General features: G+C 60.7%; 2 protein-coding genes across 2 annotated transcripts in view; both read left to right on the forward strand.

Moving 5' to 3' along the window:
* The window catches only part of Ccdc88b (coiled-coil domain containing 88B), a 13,572-nt gene extending 2,934 nt beyond the window's left edge, over window positions 1–10,638 (forward strand). The window contains 16 exon segments of the mRNA XM_015507040.2: window positions 13–121; window positions 288–424; window positions 501–1,658; window positions 4,681–4,808; window positions 4,897–5,014; window positions 5,358–5,453; window positions 5,526–5,666; window positions 6,141–6,397; window positions 6,715–6,858; window positions 7,001–7,187; window positions 7,301–7,446; window positions 7,641–7,739; window positions 7,928–8,094; window positions 8,591–8,797; window positions 8,927–8,995; window positions 10,173–10,638. Coding sequence (XP_015362526.1) covers window positions 13–121; window positions 288–424; window positions 501–1,658; window positions 4,681–4,808; window positions 4,897–5,014; window positions 5,358–5,453; window positions 5,526–5,666; window positions 6,141–6,397; window positions 6,715–6,858; window positions 7,001–7,187; window positions 7,301–7,446; window positions 7,641–7,739; window positions 7,928–8,094; window positions 8,591–8,797; window positions 8,927–8,995; window positions 10,173–10,228 — 3,219 coding nt within the window. The 3' untranslated portion in view covers window positions 10,229–10,638.
* Window positions 10,639–12,242: 1,604 nt separating this feature from the next.
* Rps6ka4 (ribosomal protein S6 kinase A4) lies at window positions 12,243–22,794 on the forward strand. Its single transcript, XM_015478188.2, is given in 18 exon segments — window positions 12,243–12,402; window positions 12,490–12,561; window positions 13,243–13,461; window positions 13,552–13,667; window positions 14,237–14,344; window positions 14,559–14,639; window positions 14,732–14,835; window positions 14,939–15,089; window positions 17,600–17,764; window positions 19,300–19,428; window positions 19,617–19,750; window positions 19,851–19,944; window positions 20,394–20,567; window positions 20,644–20,838; window positions 21,190–21,222; window positions 21,224–21,350; window positions 21,543–21,706; window positions 21,902–22,794. Coding segments are annotated over 18 exon segments (2,316 nt in total). The 5' UTR covers window positions 12,243–12,347; the 3' UTR covers window positions 22,097–22,794.
* The last annotated feature ends 206 nt before the right edge of the window (window positions 22,795–23,000 follow it).

The following is a 23,000-nucleotide window of genomic DNA, read 5'->3' on the forward strand; positions in this document are numbered from 1 at the left end:
CTCCACCCCTAGGAGGTGGACTCCTTGCGACATCAGGTGGACCAGCTGACAGAGGAGAATGTGGAACTGGAGCTGGAGCTTCAGAGGAAGCTGGAACCAATCCCCGGGTCCCCTGTGGAAGGTGAGGGGTGCCACCATGTGAGGGATGGGGGGGCTGCCTATGGTTTTCTGCAGCTGTAATGGGAGGGGTTCTGCCTTAATCCCCCTCTTTCCTCCAGGTCTTTATGGGGTTTGTGTGAGGAGCTGGGGAATGTGGGTGGAGTCCTGACTTGGCCCCACCCTTCCAGCACCCCTGCAAGGAGCTGCCCCTTCCCTGCAAGATGAGATGAGGGAGGTTGAGGCTGGTCAGCTGCGGACCCTCCAGAGGGAGAATCAGGAGCTTCGAGGCTTGCTTCAGGTGCTGCAGGGACAGCTAGGTGGCCAGGTGAGTCCCCCCCACCGTCCTAGCTGGCCCCACCCTGTCCTCCTTGGGGCTGGCTGACTCTCTCATATGCTCTCAGCGCCCCCTGCTGGAGGAGCAGAGCCAGGACCCTGTGCTTCCTGTGCTGGATGCAGCTCCCAGGACTCCCTTGGCCTCAGACCACAGCTCCCAGGGTTTGGTTTGCCAGGTCAGGCATCAAGGTCCCCAGTTGGCTCCCCTGACATCAGAGTCAGCTTTCAAAGGGTCAGCTGAGTGTCTCCAGGCATCAGATTCAGACCTAGAAGTGACAGAGAGGCCCCTCCATGTGGCTGCCACGGCCCCCCGATGTGGCTCTGATGTGGCTGCCCAAGAATCAGACCCTACTGTGGAGACACGGGGGTCCTTGGAGAAAGATGACCCTGGAGTCTGTCTCCGGAGTCCCATCTCTGTGGTCCCTCCTCAGGAACCAGAGATCAAACTTGACACGCAGCAGTTGCCGGAAGGAGAGACTGGGGAGAGAGGGGCTCCCCAGGGCGGGTCGGGGGCTGAGGCCCAGGATCTGCAACAGGAAGGCCCTGAACAGAAGAGGGGGTCCTCAGAGCTCAACCTCTGTGTGCTGCTAGAGGAGCGGGAGACCCTGGGCAAGGGGTTGGACCTAGCCAAGCCACAAACAGAGGACGGAGGGCATGAACAGAGGCTGAAGAGAGCAGTCAGGGAACTGGCTCCTCAGAAACCAGTGCAGAAGTTGGAAGGGGCTCCTGATGTCCAGCCCTGGGAGGGACTGATCCCAGGGGAGGTCCTGGCCAGTAGTATCCCAGAGCAGGAGGCCTTCGGGGAGGAGGTGATGCGGCTGAGGACAGAGGTTGTGGCCCTTAGGGCTGAGCTGGAAGCCCAGGCCCGAAGGCTGGAGGCCCGAGTCTTGGAGGCTGCCCAGATCTCTGAGGAGCTGGCCCAAGCACGGAGGGCAGAGGCTGAGGCCCACCGGGAGGCAGAGGCCCAAGCCCAGGAGCAAGCCCGGCTGCGGGAGGCAGTGGAGGCATCTGGCCAGGAGCTGGAGGCTGCGTTGAGGGAGCGGGCGGCTCTGGCAGAAGCGCTGGCGGCAATAGGCCGGGAGCGGAGGCAGTGGGAGCGTGAGGGACCCAGGCTGCGGGCCAGGGCTGAGGCTGCTGAAGAGCGCGCACAGGTGCTGGAGAGCCAGGGCCGCGGCTACCTGGAGGACGTCGAGAGGGAGCGTCGGGAGAAGCAAGCCCTCAATGAGGTACGTCCGTCAGGGCTCACGGCCGGGGTAAAAAAACGGGCTCCGGGCTGGTTGCTGGAGTTTGGGGTTTTAGATTTCACTGAGTGCCCAGCACCAAACTGGGGCCTGAGACAGAAAGGCCAGGTCCACCCCTGCCCTCCCAGGACACAGTTGGAGGCTGTGCCAATGATGGGGTGGGTGCAGGAGGGGTGAGTCTCTGGGTACCATCACTGTGCTTGGGCTACAGCAGTTTTCTCACCTCCACACCCGTGCCTTCTCCTGTAACATGGGGGTCTAGTCCTTGTTGTCTCAGCACATCTTTGAAAGGCTGAGATATGGTGTAGAGACCCAGTTCCTGCTGGGTCAAGGCATGTTGAAAGTGACCAAGAAATGGTTATTCAGCTGGGCATGGTGGGCATGCCTGTTATCCCAGTGACTCAGGAGGCTGAGGCAGGAGGATCGCAAGTTTGAGGCCAGCCTCAGAAACTTAGCAAGGCCCTGTCTCAAAATAAAAACTAAAAAAGCTGGGGATGTGGCTCAGTGACAAAGCATCCCTGGCTTCAGTCCTCAGTACCCCCCCCCCAAAAGAAAAAAAAAAAAAAGAAAAAGAGAATCTTCAGGGAGGAACCATCAAGATTGTACTAGATGGGGAAGGACAGGACTTTTTTTTTAAATTTTATTTGTTTGGTACTGGGGATTGCTACCATTAAGCTATAACCCTTTTTAATTTTTTGAGAGAGGGTCTTGCTAAGTTGCTTAGTCCATCCTTGAACTTGTGGTCCTCTGCCTCAGCCTTTGAATCGCTGAGGTTACAAAGGTGCATGACTTTAAAGCCTTCAGGATGCTCAGGGCCCACAAGGAGCAGGGGCCTGGGGTCAGCTTGGAAGGTGTTGCTACTCCATCCTCAGCAGGGAAAACCGCTCAAGGGTGAGAGTGTGGGGTTCTGTTTGAGGAGGGTCACCTCAGTTGGTCTGGGCCATCCGGAGGCAGTAGCAGGGTTGCAGGTGGCTGGCACAGGGACAGGGACAGAGGAGAGAGAAGGCCTGGAAAAAGTTGCATTTGTTCGTTTATACATGTTTTAGCAGCATCTCTGTGGTGCCAGACGGTACCAGGTGTGGGCACACAGTGGTGACCGGGCAGCTGGCATGGCTGTGATTACATGCCAGGTGGCAGAGCCATGGAGTCCAGCCCGCAGCTTGGACTTGGGAGGGCCACATCCGGGAAGGCTTCATGGAGGAGGAGGAGGGCAAAGGGCAGGCCCAGTTGTGGGAGGGTGGAAGGCGGGCGGAGAGGTGAGGTGGAGAGTAGCTGAGCAGGGTCCTGCTGGTTGGGGTTTAGGCTTCTTTCCCAGCTAAGGAAGGAGTTGGCATTTTCCCCTCAAGGGAGTGGGCAGCCACCGGAGGAGGTTTAAGATGGGCAAAGTGGTCAGTCCCCATTGAGAGGCAATTCAGGGAAAGAGGGCACCACAAGGCCATGGGGAGGGCGGTTGGGCCAATAGGTGCCCGCGCTGGGGGCGCTTGGGTGAGGAATTGGGAGTTCTGGCGTGAAGAGCGTCCAGTTCCGTTCTGCGGTACAGACCGGGACCTGAGATCCACAGAGGGGGAGTCATTACTCAGATAACCGTTGGGTTGACTGGAGTTCGGGCTTATGCAGGACAGGTGCTCCCTGAGGGGTGTTTGGGAATGGGAGGATGGTTGTGGAGAGGCTGTCTCTGGAGTGGACTCTATGGGGTGTCACCAAGAGATTCTGTCAGGCCACAGGAACTGCATTATATCCCCAAATCCCTGCTTTTCAGCTGTGTGGCTTGGGGCAAGGTACTTTGCCTCTCTGAGCCTTCGTTTCTTCACCTGTAAAACTGGAAGAAAACTTTACCTGTCATACAGGATCTTATAATGGACCAAGAGCTTGGGGTAGGGCCTGGTCCCCACTGTGTGCTTCATCAGGAGAGGAAGAGGGAACCCATAGTGGGGCAGGGAGGGTGGGGTAAGCCTGGTGGGCTGAGAGTGCTGGCTCCGAGGACCTAGAGGGCGGAAGCCACTGGGCACAGGGAATTTTGTGATTTCCTGGTTGGAGCAGTTCCTGGTGCTACCTGGGTGTGGCCCAGGAGGAGCCGGCTGGCTGGGGAAGGCAGGGGACCAGGGGCCTCTGGGGTGTGGAAGCCTCTCAGGCTGGGGCCGGGGCTGAGGCTATGGGCCTCTGCCTTGGTCACATCCCCTCTCTCCCCAGCCAGCAGTCCTTGGGCCCTAGAGGTCACTGGTGGCTGGCCAGGCAGCAGTGCCTTGTGGGACTTGTAGTTTTTTTTAGAAAGAGGCCATGGCCACGGCCGAAGGGAAGTGCAGTGCCCCCTCTGGGGCCTGGGTGGGTTGTTAGGCCAGGACCAGCAGCAGAGGCTGGCAGGGTTGGTTTCTAGCAGCAAGTTGTAGCAGGTGACCGGTCAGTGTCGACTCTTGCCTGCCTGTCCCCCCATGTGTCAGAATGGTTTGGCCGACATCCCTCTGGGGCCCCGCAGGCCAGAAGAGGCCTCCCACCCTCTCCCCCTGAAATGGTGTGGCCCAACCGCCAAAGATCACAGGCCCTGACCCACCCTTGAGGTCTCCACTGTGGTTAGGCCTGGGAACCCCCAAGTTCTCGTCCTGCCAGCCCTCTGTGGCCATCCCCCTGTGGTGGAAGGTGTGCTGCAGGCCTGTGCTGAGTCCCTGTTGCCTTCACATGGCTGGTGTGAGGCTCCGCAGGGCACATGCCCCTCTCCCTGTGTACACGGGAAAGAACTACGGGCTGCGAGAGGTGAAGACTTTGCGCAGCTCGCGGCTCCCACTCCGGGCGAGCCACCCCCAGATCCTTCATGTGCACCCTACGGGCCGCCAGACTTGGCTCCTATTTTACAGATGGGGGAGCAGAGACCCAAAGGGTTGGGGACATCCGCCCCGAGTGGCAGAGCAAGGGCAGAAAGCCGCCCTCGCACTCCCGTGCCTCACCCCGGCCCTCCTCTGCCCTGGGTCAGGCCCCGCGCCTCCGCGCGCCCTGAGCCTTCCCCTGCCCTCAGGAGCTGGAGAAGGCCATGATGCGGGGCCGCGAGCTGGGGGCCCGGCTGGAGCACCTGCAGCAGGACCTGGAGCGGGCAGCGCTGGAGCGCCAGGAGTTTCTTCAGGAACAGGAGAACCAGCAGCAGAGGTGGGGGTGGCGCCCGGGGATAGGAGGGCAGGCAGGGGCATGGGGAAGGGAAAAGCCACGGGCCGGGTGCCAAGGCCTCTCCTGGCAGGTACCGGGGCCTGGAGCAGCGGCTGGAAGCTGAGCTGCAGGCGGCGGCCACCAGCAAGGAGGAAGCATTGATGGAGCTCAAGAACCGGACCTTGCAGCTGGAAGAGGAGCTGTTCCGGGTGAGGCCAGGCCCGGGGACCCGGGCCCTGGCCAGCCGTCATCCAGGGCTGCTGTCCCCTGGCCTTCCCTGGCTTCTTGGCAAGCTGTTCCTCTCACACCCCTTGGGGCTTGCTGGAAGCAGCACCGGGCTGGGGGTCAGGCGGCTGTGAGGCCTTTTTGGGGCCTGTCTCCCCTGTTCCTCAAGTGGATGGAATCCCTGCTTGAAATGGCTGCTGTGCTTGTCTGGCCTGGGCTCCGCCACCTTCCAGTGAGCCCAGTTAGTGCCATCACAGCGAGTCAATGACGGTCCCTGTGCCATCCCCATGTGGCCACTGCCACTTGCATGTCCCCACTGCCTTACAGCTGCGCCAGGACTCTGGGGGTCTCGAGACGGAGGAGCATGCTGAGCTTCCGATCACAAGGACACACAACGGGCGGCTCATCGAGGTGGAGCGCAGCGTGAGTGTGGGTCTTAGGGTGTGGGTGGGGGGGTCAGCTCTGTGGCCACCTCTAACTTTCCTTTCGGGGCAGAACGCGACACTGGTGGCAGAGAAGGTGGCTCTGCAGGGGCACCTCCAGCACCTGGAGAGGCAGCTGGGAAGTCTGCAGGGCCAGGCCCAGGAGCTGCTGCTGCAGAGTCAGAGGGCCCAGGAGCACAGCAACCGCCTGCAGGTGGGCGCGGCCGGGTTGACCCCGCTCCCGCCCTTTGGTATTATTTTATGCCCTTTCCCTCCCCACTCCCCCAGGGAACTAGCTGGCTGCCATTCCCTAGTTCGTTTATGCCTATATGGTCCTGTTCTGCACTCTTCCCCCGTCCCAGTCCCCAGCCCCGACAGCTGTACCCGTTTCACCCTGTCATTTCCCATCTCAACCCTCTCCTCTGCAGCCAGCCCTTATCCTCACTCCTTCCCCTGTGGCCTATGCTGGCCCCCCTCTATCCCGTCTCTGCCTGGGCCTCTTGCCCTCCCCTGCACAATCTGGCGCCACCCAGTCCCCAGGATGCCTCTGTCCTCTTCTGGCCCATTAACCTCTTCAGTTGGCCTTTAGCTGTCCTCCCCCCCCCAGTCCTCTGCCCTTGGCCCCTTTCCTGTACCCCCTACTAGGCCTGGGGTTCCACCACAAGGCTCCTTCCTTCCTTGGTCCTAGGCCGAGAAGTCAATGCTGGCCATGCAGGGCCAGGAGCTGCACAGGAAGCTGGGGGTGCTGGAGGAAGAGGTGCGGGAGGCGCGGCGGTCCCAGGAAGAGACCCGTGGGCAGCAGCAGGCTCTGCTGCGGGACCATGAGGCCCTGGCAGAGCTGCAGCGGCGGCAGGAGACAGAGCTGGAGGGATTGCTGGCACGGCACCGAGACCTCAAGGCCAACATGCGGGCGCTGGAGCTGGCCCACCGGGAGCTGCAGGGCCGGTGAGCACCCCGAGGATGTGGCTCCTCCCTCCAGCCACCCGTTACCCAGAGCAGGTTCCTGGCAAGTCTGACCCACCAGGAAGCCACACCTGTACCCCACCTTTGTCCTCTGATGTCCTTAGCTGCTGCTGTGCCCTCTTGGGGGCATGGGCTTCCCACATGGCTGGGCTCCTCTGTTGGGAGTGGTGGCATCGTGCCCTGTGGCTTTATCTGGTTACCAATGCTTAGGAGACGACAGACCCCAGGTCAAGACAAGTCAGCACCCACTTGCCACGGCCCCAGGGCTCCACAGTCCTCTCAGTTCCTTGTCCATTCAGGCATGAACAGCTGCAGGCCCAGAGGGCCAATGTGGAGGCTCAGGAGGTGGCCCTGCAGGCAGAGCGTGACCGCCTCATGCAGGATGGACATCGACAGCGGGGCCTGGAGGAAGAGCTGCGGAGGCTGCAGAGTGAGCATGAGAGGTACCAGCCCACGCGGGCTCAGGGTTCCCCTCTGTGAAGTGGGTCCCCGTGTGGTGGTCACTGTCCCTGTGGGCCTGCTTTGCCTCCTCTTCCCAGCCTGGCCCCTCTGGCCCTGGGAAAACAGTTCTCTTTGCCTCCAAAGAGCCCAGCTGCTGCTGGCAGAGATGTCCCGGGAGCGAGGGGAGCTGCAGGGCGAGCGTGGAGAGCTGCGGGGTCGTCTGGCCCGGCTGGAGCTGGAGCGGGCGCAGCTGGAGATGCAGAGCCAACAGCTGCGCGAGTCCAACCAGCAGCTGGACCTGAGCGCCTGCCGGCTGACCACGCAGTGTGAGGTGTGGTGGGCGGTGGCAGCGGCCCTGGGTGGCCGGCCTGCAGGGGGGGCCGGGAGGGCCCACCAGGCCGCCCTGCACCACAGTCATTCCTGACCAGTGCCACCACCTGCCAGCTGCTGACCGAGCTCCGGAGTGCCCAGGAAGAGGAGAACCGGCAGCTGCTGGCCGAGGTGCAGGCCCTGAGCCGGGAGAACAGGGAGCTCCTGGAGCGCAGCCTGGAGAGCCGGGACCACCTGCACCGCGAGCAGCGAGAGTACCTGTGAGCAGGCCGCTGGCGGGACGCGGCACTCCTGGGGGGCTTCATGGGGAGCCCGGGGGGGTCCCAGGAAAAGCGCCAGACCCAGCGCCCAGGCTTAGTCTCACCAGCACACTTGCACGCGGGTACCTTCTACTGCGCTTAGCTCCTACCTGGGCCTTCCAGGGCCTCATCCCCCCGCCCCCCACTCCTCCCAGGGACCAGCTTAACGCCCTGCGCCGGGAGAAGCAGAAGCTGGTGGAGAAGATCATGGACCAGTACCGCGTGCTAGAGCCTGGGCCCCTGCCCCGGACCAAGTGAGGCCCCCTCGCCTCCCTGGGGCTGGGATCCTGCCACTTGGGCCCCTGCCTGCCCTGTCCTCTAACCCCTGGCCCAGCTCAGGGGCAGGCCCTAGTGAGGGTTAGCCTGGCCTTTGCCATCCCTGACCACCCGCCTTCCCTCCTGCCTCCCGTCCTTACGCCCTCTTGTGCCCTCTTGCCCCCAGGAAGGGCAGCTGGCTGGCAGACAAGGTGAAGAGGCTGATGCGGCCCCGGAGGGAGGGGGTCCCCCATGGGGGGCCACGCCTGGGGGCCGATGGGGCTGGCAGCACCGAGAGCCTGGGGGGCCCCCCGGAGACGGAGCTCCCCGAGGGCAGGGAGGCGGATGGGACAGGTGGGTCTGAGGGCCAGGTGACCAGGAGGTCCCTACCCCATGTCCCCCTAATGGCGCCTGCCTTACTGCCTGCCTGTACCCATGTCCCCGCTGGCCTTCCCTGCTGCCCACCCCGACCTGTCCAGATGCTTTCAGCCACTTTTTGTCCTGGGCTCTTGGGGTTCCTCTTGCTGGCCCTTCCTCCTGTCTGCTGTCACCCACCCAGTCCTACCCCATCCTAGGACCATTGCGGTGGCAGGGTCTTTTTAGAGAGAGGTCATTTATCCTAGATAGCAGATGAGGACACTGAGGCCCAGGGAGGGAGGTCCCTTGCCCAAGGTGAGGCAGCGAGTCAGCTCCAAGCCAGCACAGGGCCTCCGCGGCCACCTCGTCCGCCTGTCCCCTGCTCTGCACTGTCGCCTGTCTCCCTGGTCCTGGGCAGCCTCACCCATGGCCACCTCTGCTTGCCCGGCACCCCCTGCACTTCCCTGACACCTCCCTGCTGTGCCTTTCACAGGGTCCCCTTCACCGGCACCCATGCGCCGGGCCCAGAGCTCCCTCTGCCTGCGTGAGGAGACCCTGGCAGGGGGACAGCGGCGGAAACTCAGCTCGCGGTTCCCTGTGGGGCGAAGCTCCGAGTCATTCAGCCCAGGGGACACCCCCCGGGAGCGATTCCGCCAGCGCCGTCCAGGCCCCCTGGGAGCACCCAGTGCCCATGGCAAAGGTGAGGGGAAAGATCCTTGTCCCTGTGAGCCCCCAACTCCCTGTGTGCCCACCGCCTTGGCAGAGGGGACTTCTTTCCTGTCCTCTGGTCTTGGCCCCATGGGCACAGCGGCTGCCTTGTGTCCTCCAGGACCTGTCGTGGAATGGGATGGTCCCAATAAGACACTCCAGGAACCTGAAGCAGACGCCAGCCGAGAGGGTGAGTGGGGTCTGGGGAAGGATTGGGGGTCTGTCTCGCTGGGGCCCCTGGGAGATTGACTTCATTCATTCATTTTCTCATCTGACAAGGATCCATTACAAAGTGCCAGGTGGTGTGCTACTGCGGATATAGCAAGGGACTTTCTGGTGTAGGAAGGCAGACAGAAACAAGACGCATGAAAATCATTATTATCAGCCAGGTGCGGTGGCGCACGCCTGTAATCCTAGCAGCTCGGGAGGATGGGGCAGCCAAGTTCAAAGCCAGCCTCAGCAATGGAGAGGTGCTAAGCAGTTCAGTGAGACCCTGTCTCTAAATAAAACACAAAATAGGGCTGGGGTGGCTCAGTGGTCGAGTGTCCCTGAGTTATTCCCCGGCACTCCCCGCCAATCCGCCCCGAAAAAAATCATCATCTACAACAGTCCTGCCCAATGGAAATAGGATGTGAGCCACATGAGCAGTTTTTACTTTTCTAATAGCTTCATCACCTGTAAAAAGAGACAGGTAAAATGAATTTTAATAACATTATCTTGGGGGCTGGGGATGTGGTTCAAGTGGTGTGCGCTCGCCTAGCATGCGTGAGGCACTGGGTTCGATTCTCAGCACCAGGGCAGTCTTTGCACATAAATGTGAAATAAAGATGCTGCGTCCACCTAAAAACTGAAGAGATAAATATTATAAAAAAATAACTTTATCTTATTTAACTCAATATGCCTGAATGTTACCATTTCAACATGTAGTCCTATAGAAGGTCACCGTGAGACATTGACATTATTTCTTCCTCCCGAGTCTTTGAAGTCCAGTGGGTATTTCCCTTGGATGCACATGGAGTTCAGCCCCAGCCCCTCAGACCATGTCACCCCAGAATGTCAGAGGTGACAATGCTCAGGGAAGGAAGTGGGGCATGGAAGAAATGGGGGGTGCGAGAGGCCACGTGTGGCTTCTATGAGGAATGCAGTGGCCTCGGAGAGGAGAGGTTGAAGCAGACTTGGAGGTGCCAGTGTGCTTGGGGACTAGCAAGAGTACAGCTTGAAGGAAGGTCTGGCCTGTTCCAGGGTTGGCTAGTGCGGCCTGTCTGGAGGAGACAGAGGGTGGGCAGAAGGTATGGGGCCCCTGTGGTCCCCTGGAGTCTGGGCATCCTCCCGAGGGAGGCAGGCCTGAGCTGAGCATTTTCTTCCAGGCCTTGAGGAACCGGAGCCGGAGAAACATCCCCTCACCCCTTCCCTCAGCCAGTGACAACTCAGGGACAGTCAGCTCGCGAGACCATTCTACTCGCCGCTGGAGTGTCAGTGGGGTTCCCCCGTCCAAGAGCTCCGGGAGCCAGGGCACCCCAGGGCAGTCTTTGCACAAAGAGGCCTGGGTCCCTGAATTCCCCACGGCCTGCCCTGGAGCCCCTAGATGGGGTTGGGACCAGCTTGTGGGTATTGGGGACGGCCCACGAGTGGCCCCTAGTGCGGCCCTGCGGTCATCACTGAGGAGGTGGTCTCTGGGGGATCCCTCAGCTGAAGGAGACTCTCAGGAGTGGGCAAGAGAACCCCCTGCCAGGTCCAGACGGGGAGCCAAGGCCCACTCCCTGAGGACCGTGACCTGGGCTGATCTCTGAGCCTTGGTTGGAGGGACATGAGAATAAAGCTGGGCTGTGACCATCTGAGTCTGTGCTGTCTGTTGGCTGCATCCATGAGCTGGAGGTTCCAGGAACACCTTTAGGTCCAGTCCTTCTGATTGGTGGGGATCTGTGGCCGGATGGCCCTGGGTGGACAGGGCAGCAAAGGGCACTTGCCAAAGCCTGGAAGTGCCAATGGGTGTGAAGGGGGTGGTGTGCTGAGCAGCCAGCTGCGGCTGGGGCCTGGGCCCGGGTTCTGGGCCTCAGGGTAGTGTGCTCCCCGTGGTCCTGCCCTCCCTCCCCAGGGCACCCTCCTCTCCCCTTCGTATCTTCTGGCCTCCTCATCTTTCCCCCACCCCTTTGGGGTTGAGGCCTTTCTTGGGTAGCTCACAGCTCACTAGGTGGAGTGTCATCTATAACCAGGAGCTGCCACAAGTGGTGGGAGGGACACTAGGACTCTGATCAGGACCTCTAGGATGACACCTGAGAAGGAGGCAATTAGGCTGGGGACAGGATGTGAGTCAGTGTACCTGGAGCCACCCAGGGGAAGGAAGGCGGGGCTGCTGGGGGCTGACCTGAGGCAGGCTGAATTTGGGGGCAGGTTTAGCTGGGAGGGTGGCTCCTCCCTCCTCTCCACAGGAGGGTGGAGTCAGGGCAGGCCGCTGCCCTCCAGTGGACAGAAGAGCTGAGGGCCCCCTCCCGGAGGTCTTAGGGTTGGGGACTGTTGTGGCTGCCCAACCCTGCTTGGTGGTTTCTGGAGGCCAGGCCAGCCAGGGGTTCTGGGCCTGATGGGAGAGGGGACTTCCCCTGTGTGGCTTTGGTATTCCTTTTCTTATTTCGCGGTGCTGGGGACTGAACCCAGGGCTCGTGCATGCCAGGTGAGTGCTGGCCAGTGAGTCATGCCCCAGCCAGGTATTCCTTCCTGAGGCCCAGTTCCTACACTCTCTTAGCCCTCCTGGCATCCAGAGCCAGAGGACCCCTGGAGGGACAGGAGCTGTCTGAGCTGTGCAGGCAGCAGCTGGCCTCGCCTGCTTGTCTCTCAGGTAAACAGTCAAGGAGTGACCAAAAGGGAAGCTTCTGAGCGCATCCTTGCAGGCCTGTAACCCTAGCCACCCAGAAGGCTGAGGCAGGAGGGTGGCAAGTCCACCCTGGGCAAATGAGTGAAACTGTCTCAAGATAAAAAATATAAAGGGGGTGGGAGATGTAGTTCAGTGGCTGAGTTTCCCCAGCACGGAGGGAAAGAAAAGGGTGAGGAGGTGGTGGGTTATCACCCCTGTTAAGTGGCTCACTCTTACTGGGTATGGAGAGAATTGAACAGAGTGGCTTGTCTGCCCTCGGGGCAGGCGCTGGTGGAAGGGAGGTTGTGTGGGCACCCCTCCCCAGGGCTCTGGACACCACTGGCTGCAGGGGGCATCCTGAACAAGCACCTGGCTTGGGGGCGCGGCCCCAGCAGCCACACTGGGCCATTTCAGTTCCCCGGGGCAGGTCGAGTGGGGCTCAAGAGCGCGCAGCCCGGGCGCCTGCCCCAGGCTGGGGACACAGGGCCACCTCCGCTGGCTGCCCACCCGCAGCCCTGCGCTGTCACGTTCCAGCCGCCTGACTTAGGCCGCGCGGGGCGGGGAGCCGGGAGGCGGTGCCGGCGCCCGCTCGGCCCCGGAGGCGGCACCAGGAAGCGCCCGCCCCGGCGGGAGCCGCCATGTAACCGGCGCCGCCCGGAGCCCGAGCCGCGCGGGCCCCAGCGACCCGCCCGCCATGGGGGACGAGGATGAGGACGAGGGCTGCGCGGTAGAACTGCAGATCATCGAAGGTGGGTGCGGGGCCTGGTGGTGGCTGCCCTAGGCAGGCGATGAGGGGCCAGGGGCTAGCTGGGCTCATTCGCCCCCTGTGCCCGCAGCCAACCTGACCGGACACGAGGAGAAGGTGAGCGTGGAGAACTTCGAGCTGCTCAAGGTGCTGGGCACGGGAGGTGAGGACCCTGGCCACTGTGCAGGTGCCCCAGGCATAGTGTCTTGTGCCTCCAGCCCGCACACCCGCCTGGGCCTGGGCCAGGCCACCGGGGAGGCCCCCCACCCTTTCCCGGCACAGCTCGCCCTGCCAGCCCCACCCTACTGTGCCAGGGTTTCATGCCCACTTCCAGGGCGCTCCACGTTGACATCATTACTCCCTGCAAGATCCTGCGTGTGCATGCCCCCTGCTGCGACTCGCCAGCCTCCCTGGGATCATGCACCCATCCCAAGTGATTTGCACAGCTCCTCCCCTCTGTGACAGCACCGGCCCATATTTTGCAAACTCCTTATCTTGGTGTGCACATCCCTCCTCTGGCCAGGAGTGCACCTCTGCTGCCCTTCCTCCATTTGCATCCCTTTCCATCCCTCTGAGCTTGGCAGGTTTGCATGTGCCCCACCCCACCCCCAGCCCCTGGAGTTGCTCTTGCCCCAGGCTGGTTTGCATGCCCCTTCTCTGGTGTTGCTGAGCACCCTCCGGAGATGTGCACACCTTTTCCTTAGAAGGCTCTGCCAGCATTTGGCACACGTGCCTCTCACCCGCAGCGTGCACACCCTTCTGGGTTGGCATCACCCCCATTCCCACCAGTCTGCACCGCCCTCCCACTCACAGCCCACCCTCCACCCACTCGCTGCTCCCACAGCCTACGGGAAGGTGTTCCTGGTGCGAAAGGCGGGCGGGCACGACGCGGGGAAGCTGTATGCCATGAAGGTGCTGCGGAAGGCGGCGCTGGTACAGCGCGCCAAGACGCAGGAGCACACGCGCACCGAGCGCTCTGTGTTGGAGCTGGTGCGCCAGGCGCCCTTCCTGGTCACGCTGCACTACGCCTTCCAAACCGATGCCAAGCTGCACCTCATTCTGGGTGAGGGCACTGCCACATACCAACTTGGGGGAATGGGGGCCGGTGAGGCCACCTGAGGGGGCCGAGTCTAACCACCAAGTGCACCTTCAGACTACGTGAGTGGCGGTGAGATGTTCACCCACCTCTACCAGCGCCAGTACTTCAAGGAGGCCGAGGTGCGCGTGTATGGGGGTGAGATCGTGCTGGCTTTGGAACACCTGCACAAGGTGGGTGAGAACCCAGGTTCCCGGCTGCTGTCATAGGAACTGGGTCTGGTTTAATGAGGGGCCTCCAAAGAGGCAGTCTCATTTCACACCCTGGGCTTCCGGGGGGTGGGGTGGTGGCCTTGGTGGGGACCAGAGCTGCTTCCCCAGGCCTCCTGGCAGGAAGCCTCAGTGCTGCTTGGTGGGGTCCCCTCCCCTGGTGCCTCCTGGAAGGGGCTTTCCTCTCACCAGGAACTCTGGGCTGCCTTCACAGAACTTCCTCAAATGGAGACTTTTGACTTGTCTCCTGAGGCCTGGGCTCTTCACACAGCCTCCTTTCTTGGGGACCTCAGAGCCTGTCCTGCGCCCTTTCACTCCTTGATTTCCTTTGATCTTCAATGGCTTCTTTTTAATCTAATGGTGCAGCTGCACCCCGGGCCCATTCTTGCCCTAGAGATGCCTTGGCAGGTGGATGATCTTCTCTGGGGCTCTCCTTACTCTGAGCAAGGGACCTGGTGCAGAGACCAGACCAGCGGTAGGAGCTGGGGAGGGTCTTGTGGAGGGAGCCTTAGTTCCCCTCTTGCTCCCGCCAGCTGGGCATCATCTACCGAGACCTGAAGCTGGAGAATGTGCTGCTGGATTCCGAGGGCCACATCGTCCTCACGGACTTCGGCCTGAGCAAAGAGTTCCTGACGGAAGAGGTGAGCGGGTGTAGTCTCCGCTGAGCTTCCCTCATCAGGCCTTTCGCCTGTCTCTTCCTGTTCCCTGTCTGCATTCTGGGGGTGCAGAGTCAACAGATCCAGGAGTTTCCCCCATTTCACCCTCGGCCTTACAAGGCCTCCTGCTCTGAGCCTTGGAGGCCACTGGGGTGCCAGAGAGGAGTGGATGAACGAATAGGTCCTCTTGTCCTTCTAGAAAGAGCGGACCTTCTCCTTCTGTGGCACCATTGAGTACATGGCCCCTGAGATCATTCGTAGCAAGACGGGGCACGGCAAGGTTGGTTGGTGGGGAGGCTGGGGTGGTAGTGGCGGGGCGTGAGTGGGAGCCCATAGGCTCTCACCACCCTCACCCCTGCCCCGCCTCGGCAGGCGGTGGACTGGTGGAGCCTGGGCATCCTGCTCTTCGAGCTGCTGACGGGTGCCTCGCCCTTCACACTGGAGGGCGAGAGGAACACGCAGGCCGAGGTGTCCCGGTGAGTGGGCTGGTGGCGAGGGGCGGCCGAGGGGCTGCAGGGCCTGCCTGGGCTGGGCCGTGGGGGGGGCTCGCTGCCCCTGACGCCCCACCCATCCTCCCAGACGGATCCTGAAGTGCTCCCCTCCCTTCCCCCCCCGGATTGGGCCCGTGGCGCAGGACCTGCTGCAGCGGCTGCTGTGCAAGGACCCTAAGAAGCGATTGGGTGCGGGTCCCCAGGGGGCACAGGAGGTCAAGAACCATCCCTTCTTCCAGGTGAGGCTTCTGACCTGGGGGCCCACACTTCCTGTACATCCCAGGCCAGGCTGCTGCTCTGGATGGGGGGACACTGGAGGGACAGTCTGAGCCGGGCCAGATCTACTTTATCCAGAAACCCTCAGATGGACAAGGCCGGTGTGCATATTAGGGGCTGGGCTCATGCCGTTTCCACAGAAGCTGGGCAGATGTGTTCCAGGAGGGAGGAACACCAGGCTCATCACAGTCGCACCTGGGAGTGGACTGGCCAGTGCTTTCAGAGGACAGAGCCACAGAAGGCTGGTGCCCTGCCCAAGATGGCACAGGAATGGTGGGGAGTTGGGAGCAGATCCCTGCTGTGGATGGGTCTCTTATGGCCCAGACGGGCACTGCAAGTGACACTCATGGCTGACAGCATCCACACAGGTGTTCTGCTCTTTGTTCCTACTGGTCCTTGTGCCTGTATCTCAGATGGACCGTGGATCAGGCCACGTGGGCTTTTGTTCCCTTGTCAAGAGCACATGCACGTTAGAGAGTGGCACACAGTGAACTCTGCCTCGTGAGACCTGGTTGACTCAGGCACTGCATGTGGCCCTAGCGTCACCTGCCAGAACCCTGTGACCGTGAACACCCATTGCAGGGCGGCCCTTTGCTGACATGGTTTCATGTTACTTTTGGAACCCTCTGAGGGTCCCCATCTTTCCACACGCAGAAGCTGAGGTTCAGAAAAGTTCAGTCATTTGCCCAGTGCCACCAAACCAGGCAGTGATTGAGCCAAGGTTCAAACCCAGGGCCAGCGGACCTGAATGCCCGTGTCTCGGCTGCCACAGTCTTCTTTTACATGGGGGATCAGATTTGCCACTTATCTGACGTGGTCACAGGGCCACCCACTATGGGCCCTCACTGTGGCCAGGGACTCTGCCACCCATACTGTGAATGCTGACCCTGGACCTTCCTAGCCATGCCAGCCTGGAAGGCGGCCCTGAGATGCTCTCACAGAGGTGAAGTTCGGGGGTGCGGGTGGGGAAGAGGAGGTGACTGAGCAGGGTCAGTTCCTTCAGTGAACTCTTCCGGCCCTGGGGCAAGAGGATTGCCAGTTTGAAGCTGGCCGAGGAAACTCAGCAAGACCCTGTCTCAAAATACAATAAAAAGGGCTGGGGACGTACTTGGTGGAAGAGCATTCCTGGGTTCAAAGAAGAAGGTCGTACATTCCTGAATCTGGCTGGTGCTTCAGGATGGGTCTGGGAGCGGCTGAGTAGCCAAGCTGCAGAGGCCCCCCAGGTCTTTGGGCCCACAGCTTGGAAGGAGGGCTCCCTTCCTTCTGCCCTCTGCACAGTCTTTCTGCTGAGCTCCCTGATGGCAGAATGGGGGCCTTCAAGCCTCTTGTGTGCAATTGATCAAAGTCCAACTCAGAATGGTGGCGTCCACTGGGACAGAATTGGCTGCTAGCACCAGAGATCAGGATGGACAGTGACCTGAAAAGTCAGTGCTTTCTTTAGCTTTGTTCTCACACGGAAGAAGTGCAGAGGCTGGCAGGCCACGGGTGCGTGGTGTCTCCATGGTGCCAAGGTGTCTTCAGGAATCTAAGCTCTTCTTGTCTCTTTTTTTGGCTCTCTTATTCTTAGCACGTAGCCTCCAACCTGAGGGTTGCTTCGTGGCCCAGGCTGGCCGCTGAAGCTCTTGAACCCAGGGATGCTGTACTACTGAGCTGCATCCCCAGCCCTTTTTATTTTTATTCATTTATTTTTGAGACAGGGTCTTGCTAAGTTAAACTCGTTAAGTTGCTGAGGCTGAGCTTGAACTTGTGATCCTCTTGTCTGAGCCTCCCAAACCACTGGACTTATAGGTGTGCACCACCATGCCTGGCTCCCCTTTCCTTCCTGAGGATCTTTCCCTGCACTCCTACCTGGCAATTTTTGCTTCTAAGTTTTTGGGCATCCCTAACATCAAGAGAGGGTAAAATATTGTATTTTAGTTCTGTACATTTTCTCCTGGAGTAAAATTGTGACTTCAGTGCTAAGAAAGACAGAGAGAGTAGATATTGGACAGGCAATTAACAGATTCCTCCACATTAGCTTAAACACAAAAGGGCATATTTATACTCCAATGAGTGAAAAGTCCAAAGAAAAGGGGTCTGGCTTCAGGCAAGGCTGGTTACAGGTGCTGAAACTTCTTGGTTCTGCTTTTCTGCATGGGGACTTCATCATTAAGCCTCAGGAGGGTCTTGGTCCTCAGCAGTTCCAGACCCACCTCCTCGCAGTAGGACAGATTTACTTATTTGTCATGACAACTCTATTACAAGCTCCAGAACCGGTGAAGTGTGATGGAGGGCGGTTCTCCGAGGGGAATAGGGGCTCTGTTACCAGAGGGAGGGAGGCGGGAGCTGGGAGGTAGGTAGAACAGCTGCCCGTCCCAGAGGCCAGGTATGCCCTTGCCTTGTTGGGGAGCTGCCCATGGGGGTGACTCCAGTGAAGTGGGGTCTCCAGTACCTGCCCTTGGACCCCTAATCTCTGATGATTCCTTTTCCCCAGGGTCTAGACTGGGCTGCTCTGGCTGCCAGGAAGATCCCGGCCCCATTCCGGCCCCAGATCCGCTCAGAGCTGGATGTGGGCAACTTTGCTGAGGAATTTACTCGGCTGGAGCCTGTCTACTCACCCGCTGGCAGCCCCCCGGCTGGGGACCCTCGAATCTTTCAGGTGAGAACTCCTGGATCCGCAGACTCAGAAGAGGAGGGAGCTTCGGTCTGCCCCTGCCCTGGCTGACTGTGGGCACCACACAGGCCCCGGGTCCCGGTCAGGACGCAGCCTCTCCTCCAGGCCTCCCCACTTACAGATGCCTGGGGCTGTCGGTTATGGAGACCAGTGCAGCAGGGCACGTGTTTGATGGTTCATGGTTTAAACTTTGTGTTAATTTCCCTTCTAGTCCATCATCCCCTTGTTATTAAAAAAATACTGTTTTTGAATTACTCACGTGCTTATGTGGGCATCCAGGAGGAGGTGCCACATTTATCCCGTGGCTCTGCAGGCCCCTGTCACTGTGCAGCTTGCTCTTCACTAGCACCCCACCTGATGCGTTGGGGGCACCACTGAAGTGCCCAGAGGCTCCAGGATGCACCTCTGTGTCTTTGCGCATGCTGTTCCCTCTACCTGGAGTGTCCTGCCACAGTAGTCCCCTGGCAAGCCCCCATTCACCGGCTCCTCCTCGACCACTCACCAGGCCCCCAGGGTCACCCTTTCCCTGTGCACCAGCCCCCTGCAGAATGGCACCTTCTACTGGGCAGTTTGACCTGTTGTATCCCGACTGGTCCGGATGCCCCCAAGAGGTGGGACTGTGTGTTCGGTCCTTGTGTCCCTAGGCCCAGCTCTGATGCCCGGCCTGTAAGACGGTCCATACGTAGTCAATAAGAATAGACCAGTATCAAGGATGGATGGGTCAGTCCCTGTATGAAACTCTAGAATTGACAACTCTGCTCCAACGTCCCTCACTGTACTGTCCCAGTCGATGAGAAAGTTGGTTTTTGTTAATCGTTGGTTAATTTCCATTCATTTATGTAACGATTCAGAAATGTGTATTGAATACCTGCAGCGTGCCAGGCACTCATCTGGGCACCAGGGATGTATCAGTGAACCTAACAGACGGAAGTCCCGCCTCTGAGCAGCTTGCATTATAGTGCACAGTGGGGCTAGGTTTTCAGGAGAGAGCAGCACACAGTTAAAGTTACCCTTGAAACTCTCTGGAATTGCTGGCACATGGGGCCCCAGGAAAGCCAAAGAATTTACTCTGGCTTCTCTCCGCATGTCCTCGGTGGCTCCACCTTGCCAAGGGGGCCAAATTCTGGTTTGAAAGGGAAGGATTTTTTTTTCCCCTCAGCAGCGTTGACTTCTCATGAGCCGAGTGTGTATGATGTCAGGCCACAGTGCTTTCATGCTTTTGCCTGTCATTTTCTTGGTCACTAGCATGTGCCAGGTACTTTGGGAGGGACCTCATTGTGTTGAGGAAGGTGGGGTCAGAGACTGGCGGGGGACTGACAGGGCCCCAAGCCATTATGAAGCCAGGTGGAACAGAATGTGTCCACCATCCCCTCTGCACCAGGATGCAATGGGGACGTCCCCCACAGTCCCTTTGCCCCGGTCTTCCTTCTGCCTCCCCCACCCTCTGGTGCAGGCTTTCCAGGGTTCCTCACCCACACCCCTGACCCCCATGCCTATGTGCCCCTGACCGCGCCTTGCAGGGATACTCTTTCGTGGCGCCGTCCATCCTGTTTGATCACAACAATGCTGTGATGATTGACGCGCTGGAAGCCCCCAGCGCTGGAGACCGGCCTGGCCGGGCAGCAGTGGCCAGGAGTGCCATGATGCAGGTGGGCTGGGCTGGGCTGGGGAAATACTAACTTTGGGTGTGAGGGGTCTGGGCTGGGGAGTACGAACTGAGTGCACCAGGCGTCCCCAGTGTCTTTGATGAGGTCCTGAGCCTCTTTGAGGTGGGTCGTGGTGTGGTGTGGCCATGGGTCTCCAGGGTGGGCCTCTGATGCGCCCCCTTTGCCTCCAGGACTCGCCATTCTTCCAGCAGTACGAGCTGGACCTTCGGGAGCCGGCTCTGGGTCAGGGCAGCTTCTCTGTGTGTCGTCGCTGCCGCCAGCGCCAGAGCGGTCAGGAGTTTGCAGTCAAGATCCTCAGTCGCAGGTGGGAGCGACCCCCAGCCAATTGGCCTGGGTGGCCGGGCTGGCAGAGGGCCACTCCAATCCCAGAGGGCCACTCTAATCGCGCCTGCCCCATTCCCCAGGCTTGAGGCAAACACGCAGCGCGAAGTGGCCGCCCTGAGGCTGTGCCAGTCGCACCCCAACGTGGTGAATCTGCACGAGGTTCATCACGACCAGGTGACTGCTTCCAGGCTGAGGTGGACTGCAGGGACGCCAGAGATCAGGAGGAGGGGCTTGAGGGCCATGGGCGGGGCGTAGGATCGGATGTGGTGTCCTTGGGGTCCTGAGGGGACCCAGGAGGCCGAGAGGTGGGATTTGAGGGCAGTAGGTCCCGAGGACTGTAGGGCTGGCCGCAGGATGGCCTAGGAGATGGACTTTGCGGAGGGCGTGTAAGGTGTCAGGATTTACGGGGGCGGGGCTTTAAAGTGGCCAAAGAAGCGGGTCCTGGGAGGGGTAGAATCCGAGGACTTGAGGTGAGGCCTATGCGTGGCTCTTGCGGGTGGTATTAAGGTCAGGGCTGGAACATGAGGGGTCGGAGGACTGGGGCCTGGCCTGGCCGCTGTGTGCGCCTGGCTGGGTTCCGTCAGTGGCGGCGTGGTGACCGTGGCCCTCCGCGCCGCCCGCAGCTGCACACGTACCTGGTCCTGGAGCTGCTGCGGGGCGGAGAGCTGCTGGAGCACATCCGCAAGAAGCGGCACTTCAGCGAGTCGGAGGCGAGCCAGATCCTGCGCAGCCTCGTGTCAGCCGTGAGCTTCATGCACGAGGAGGCGGGCGTGGTGCACCGCGACCTCAAGCCCGAGGTGGGCGAGGGACCTCGGCGCTGGGCAGGGGTGGGCGCGCGAGGCCGCCTCTGACCGCGGGCCTCTGTCCCTATAGAACATCCTGTACGCGGATGACACGCCCGGGGCGCCGGTGAAGATCATCGATTTCGGGTTCGCGCGACTGCGGCCGCAAAGCCCCGCCGGGCCCATGCAGACGCCCTGCTTCACGCTGCAGTATGCGGCCCCTGAGCTGCTGGCGCAGCAAGGTTATGACGAGTCCTGCGACCTTTGGAGCCTGGGCGTCATTCTGGTAGGAGTCGTGGTCCCCAAGAAGGTTTCAGGTTGGCCCAAGCCTGGGTTGGAGGTCTCACTGATTCGGGAGTAAACGAGGCGGGGGGCCAGGTCGCTTTAGTGGGGATGGCTGGTTTGCATCTAAGATGGAGATCGGGGGTCTTCCTAAATACAGGGCGTCGCTGTGGTTTTGGGATTGAGGCATCCGTGTACTAGGGGTAGAAATCAGGGTTCATCATGCTAGGGTCTCAGGAGTCACCCCAGGTAGAGGCGAATGGTCTGTGGGTGGGCTTAGAGGTCAGCCTGGGCCCTGCAGCCTGTAAGGTCTCACTCTCCCCCTCCCCCCCCCCCCCCGCCCACCTTCTCCTAGTACATGATGCTGTCGGGGCAGGTGCCCTTCCAGGGGGGCCTCAGGCCAGGGCGGGCAGAGCCAGGCAGCCGAAATCATGTGCAAGATCCGAGAGGGGCGCTTCTCCCTTGACGGGGAGGCCTGGCAGGGCGTGTCAGAGGAAGCCAAGGAGCTGGTCCGAGGTGCGGAGCTGGAGGTCGCAATCCATGGTTGGGGATGGGGAGGTCATACGGTTACTTATTCTGGGGCAGGCATGGTCACTGGGTCCGGTGTCCTCGTTGGGGGATGGATAAAGAGGAGAGTGGGGCTGTTTGGATCTCTGGGGTGCAGCCTCCACATGACCCCTTTCTCACACTTCCCTGTCCCTCCTCCAGGGCTGCTGACTGTGGACCCCGCCAAGCGGCTGAAGCTCGAGGGGCTGCGGGGTAGCTCGTGGCTGCAGGACGGCAGCGCGCGCTCCTCGCCCCCACTGCGGACGCCGGACGTGCTGGAGTCCTCCGGGCCCGCGGTGCGCTCGGGGCTCAACGCCACCTTCATGGTAAGGGCAGGGCCGGCGGGGTGGGCGGAGCCTCGATCTGGGTCGGGGGAGGCGGCGGAGCCCGAGCCTGGAAGGGTCGGGTCAACCAAGCCTGGCCTCGGGTCCTTTGGGGTCCTCACCTTTGGGAGGCTGCAGGTCAAGACCTGGTAGGAGGAGGGCCAGCTAGGATCGGGCCTCACCCTGCCTTCCCACCAGGCGTTCAATCGCGGCAAGCGGGAGGGCTTCTTCCTGAAGAGCGTGGAGAACGCGCCGCTCGCCAAGCGGCGCAAGCAGAAGCTGCGGAGCGCAGCCGCCTCTCGCCGCGGCTCCCCCGCGCCTGCCGCCCCGGGCCGGGCCCCTGCTGCCAAGGGAGCCTCCCGCCGAGCCAACGGCCCCCTGCCCCCCTCCTAGCCCCACACCACTGTGACCCCTTCCCCGGAGGAGCTGGGACCTGGCTTCTGCCAGCAGCTCCACCCCGTCCCCGGGAATCGCCCCCTCCTCACCCTCCCGCACCCCACTCCCCGACAGAGCAGAAGTATTTTTATAAGCAGAGAATTTTTTATGTCTTACCAGATAGAGTTAGGGGTGCAGGGAAGGGGGGCTGCCGGAGTGCGTGTCGCCGCCCTCTCCCAGACACTGCCTCACCTGGCGGAAGGTCCCGCCCAGGGGCTGCTCCAACTGGGGAGGGCTCCTCTCCCCGTTCCTACACGCTGGGTTGTCACTGGCGAGAAACTGGGACCCCTCCCTGTTCTCCCTTGAGGCGTGGCTTCTGGGAGGGGACACTCCTCAAGCTGTCACTTTATGGACTGTCTGTGCAATTATGTCCACCAAAGACCTGTGTTGGGGGGATTGAGGGAGAGACCCTGGGGCCCCCTGGAGCATTTCTGCCTCACTTTATGTCACCTGCTTCTCCCCTATTGGGGCTAAGGAAGGAGGTAGGCGACCCTTAGAGGGGAGGCCCCTTTCTCACCCACCCTTTCCCCTTTTGCACAGCTGCTCGTGGCCGAGGGTGGGGCCGTGTGGGCTGGGCATCCACTGTCACTGCCTCAGCCCATCCAGGCTGTGCCTTTGACTTTAAAATAAAAGTCCACCCAGTGCTGTGTGTGGCACCTGTGCCTGTGTTTGTTCCTGGGACAGGGTGTAGGACCTGGGGGTGGGTAGGAGGGACAGGCAGATCTTATGCACAAGAAGGCTGACTTTCATCTTGGGTACCTGTACAGCTCTGCCAGGTATTTAGGATTCTCTTGGTTGTAGGTAATAGAAAACCCAACCTAAACTTGCTTAAGCAACACACAGGCGTTCTTAGGCTCTTTTA

The sequence above is a fragment of the Marmota marmota genome, unplaced genomic scaffold (genome assembly GCF_001458135.2).
Source record: "Marmota marmota marmota unplaced genomic scaffold, marMar, whole genome shotgun sequence".
Taxonomy (NCBI): Eukaryota; Metazoa; Chordata; class Mammalia; order Rodentia; family Sciuridae; genus Marmota; species Marmota marmota.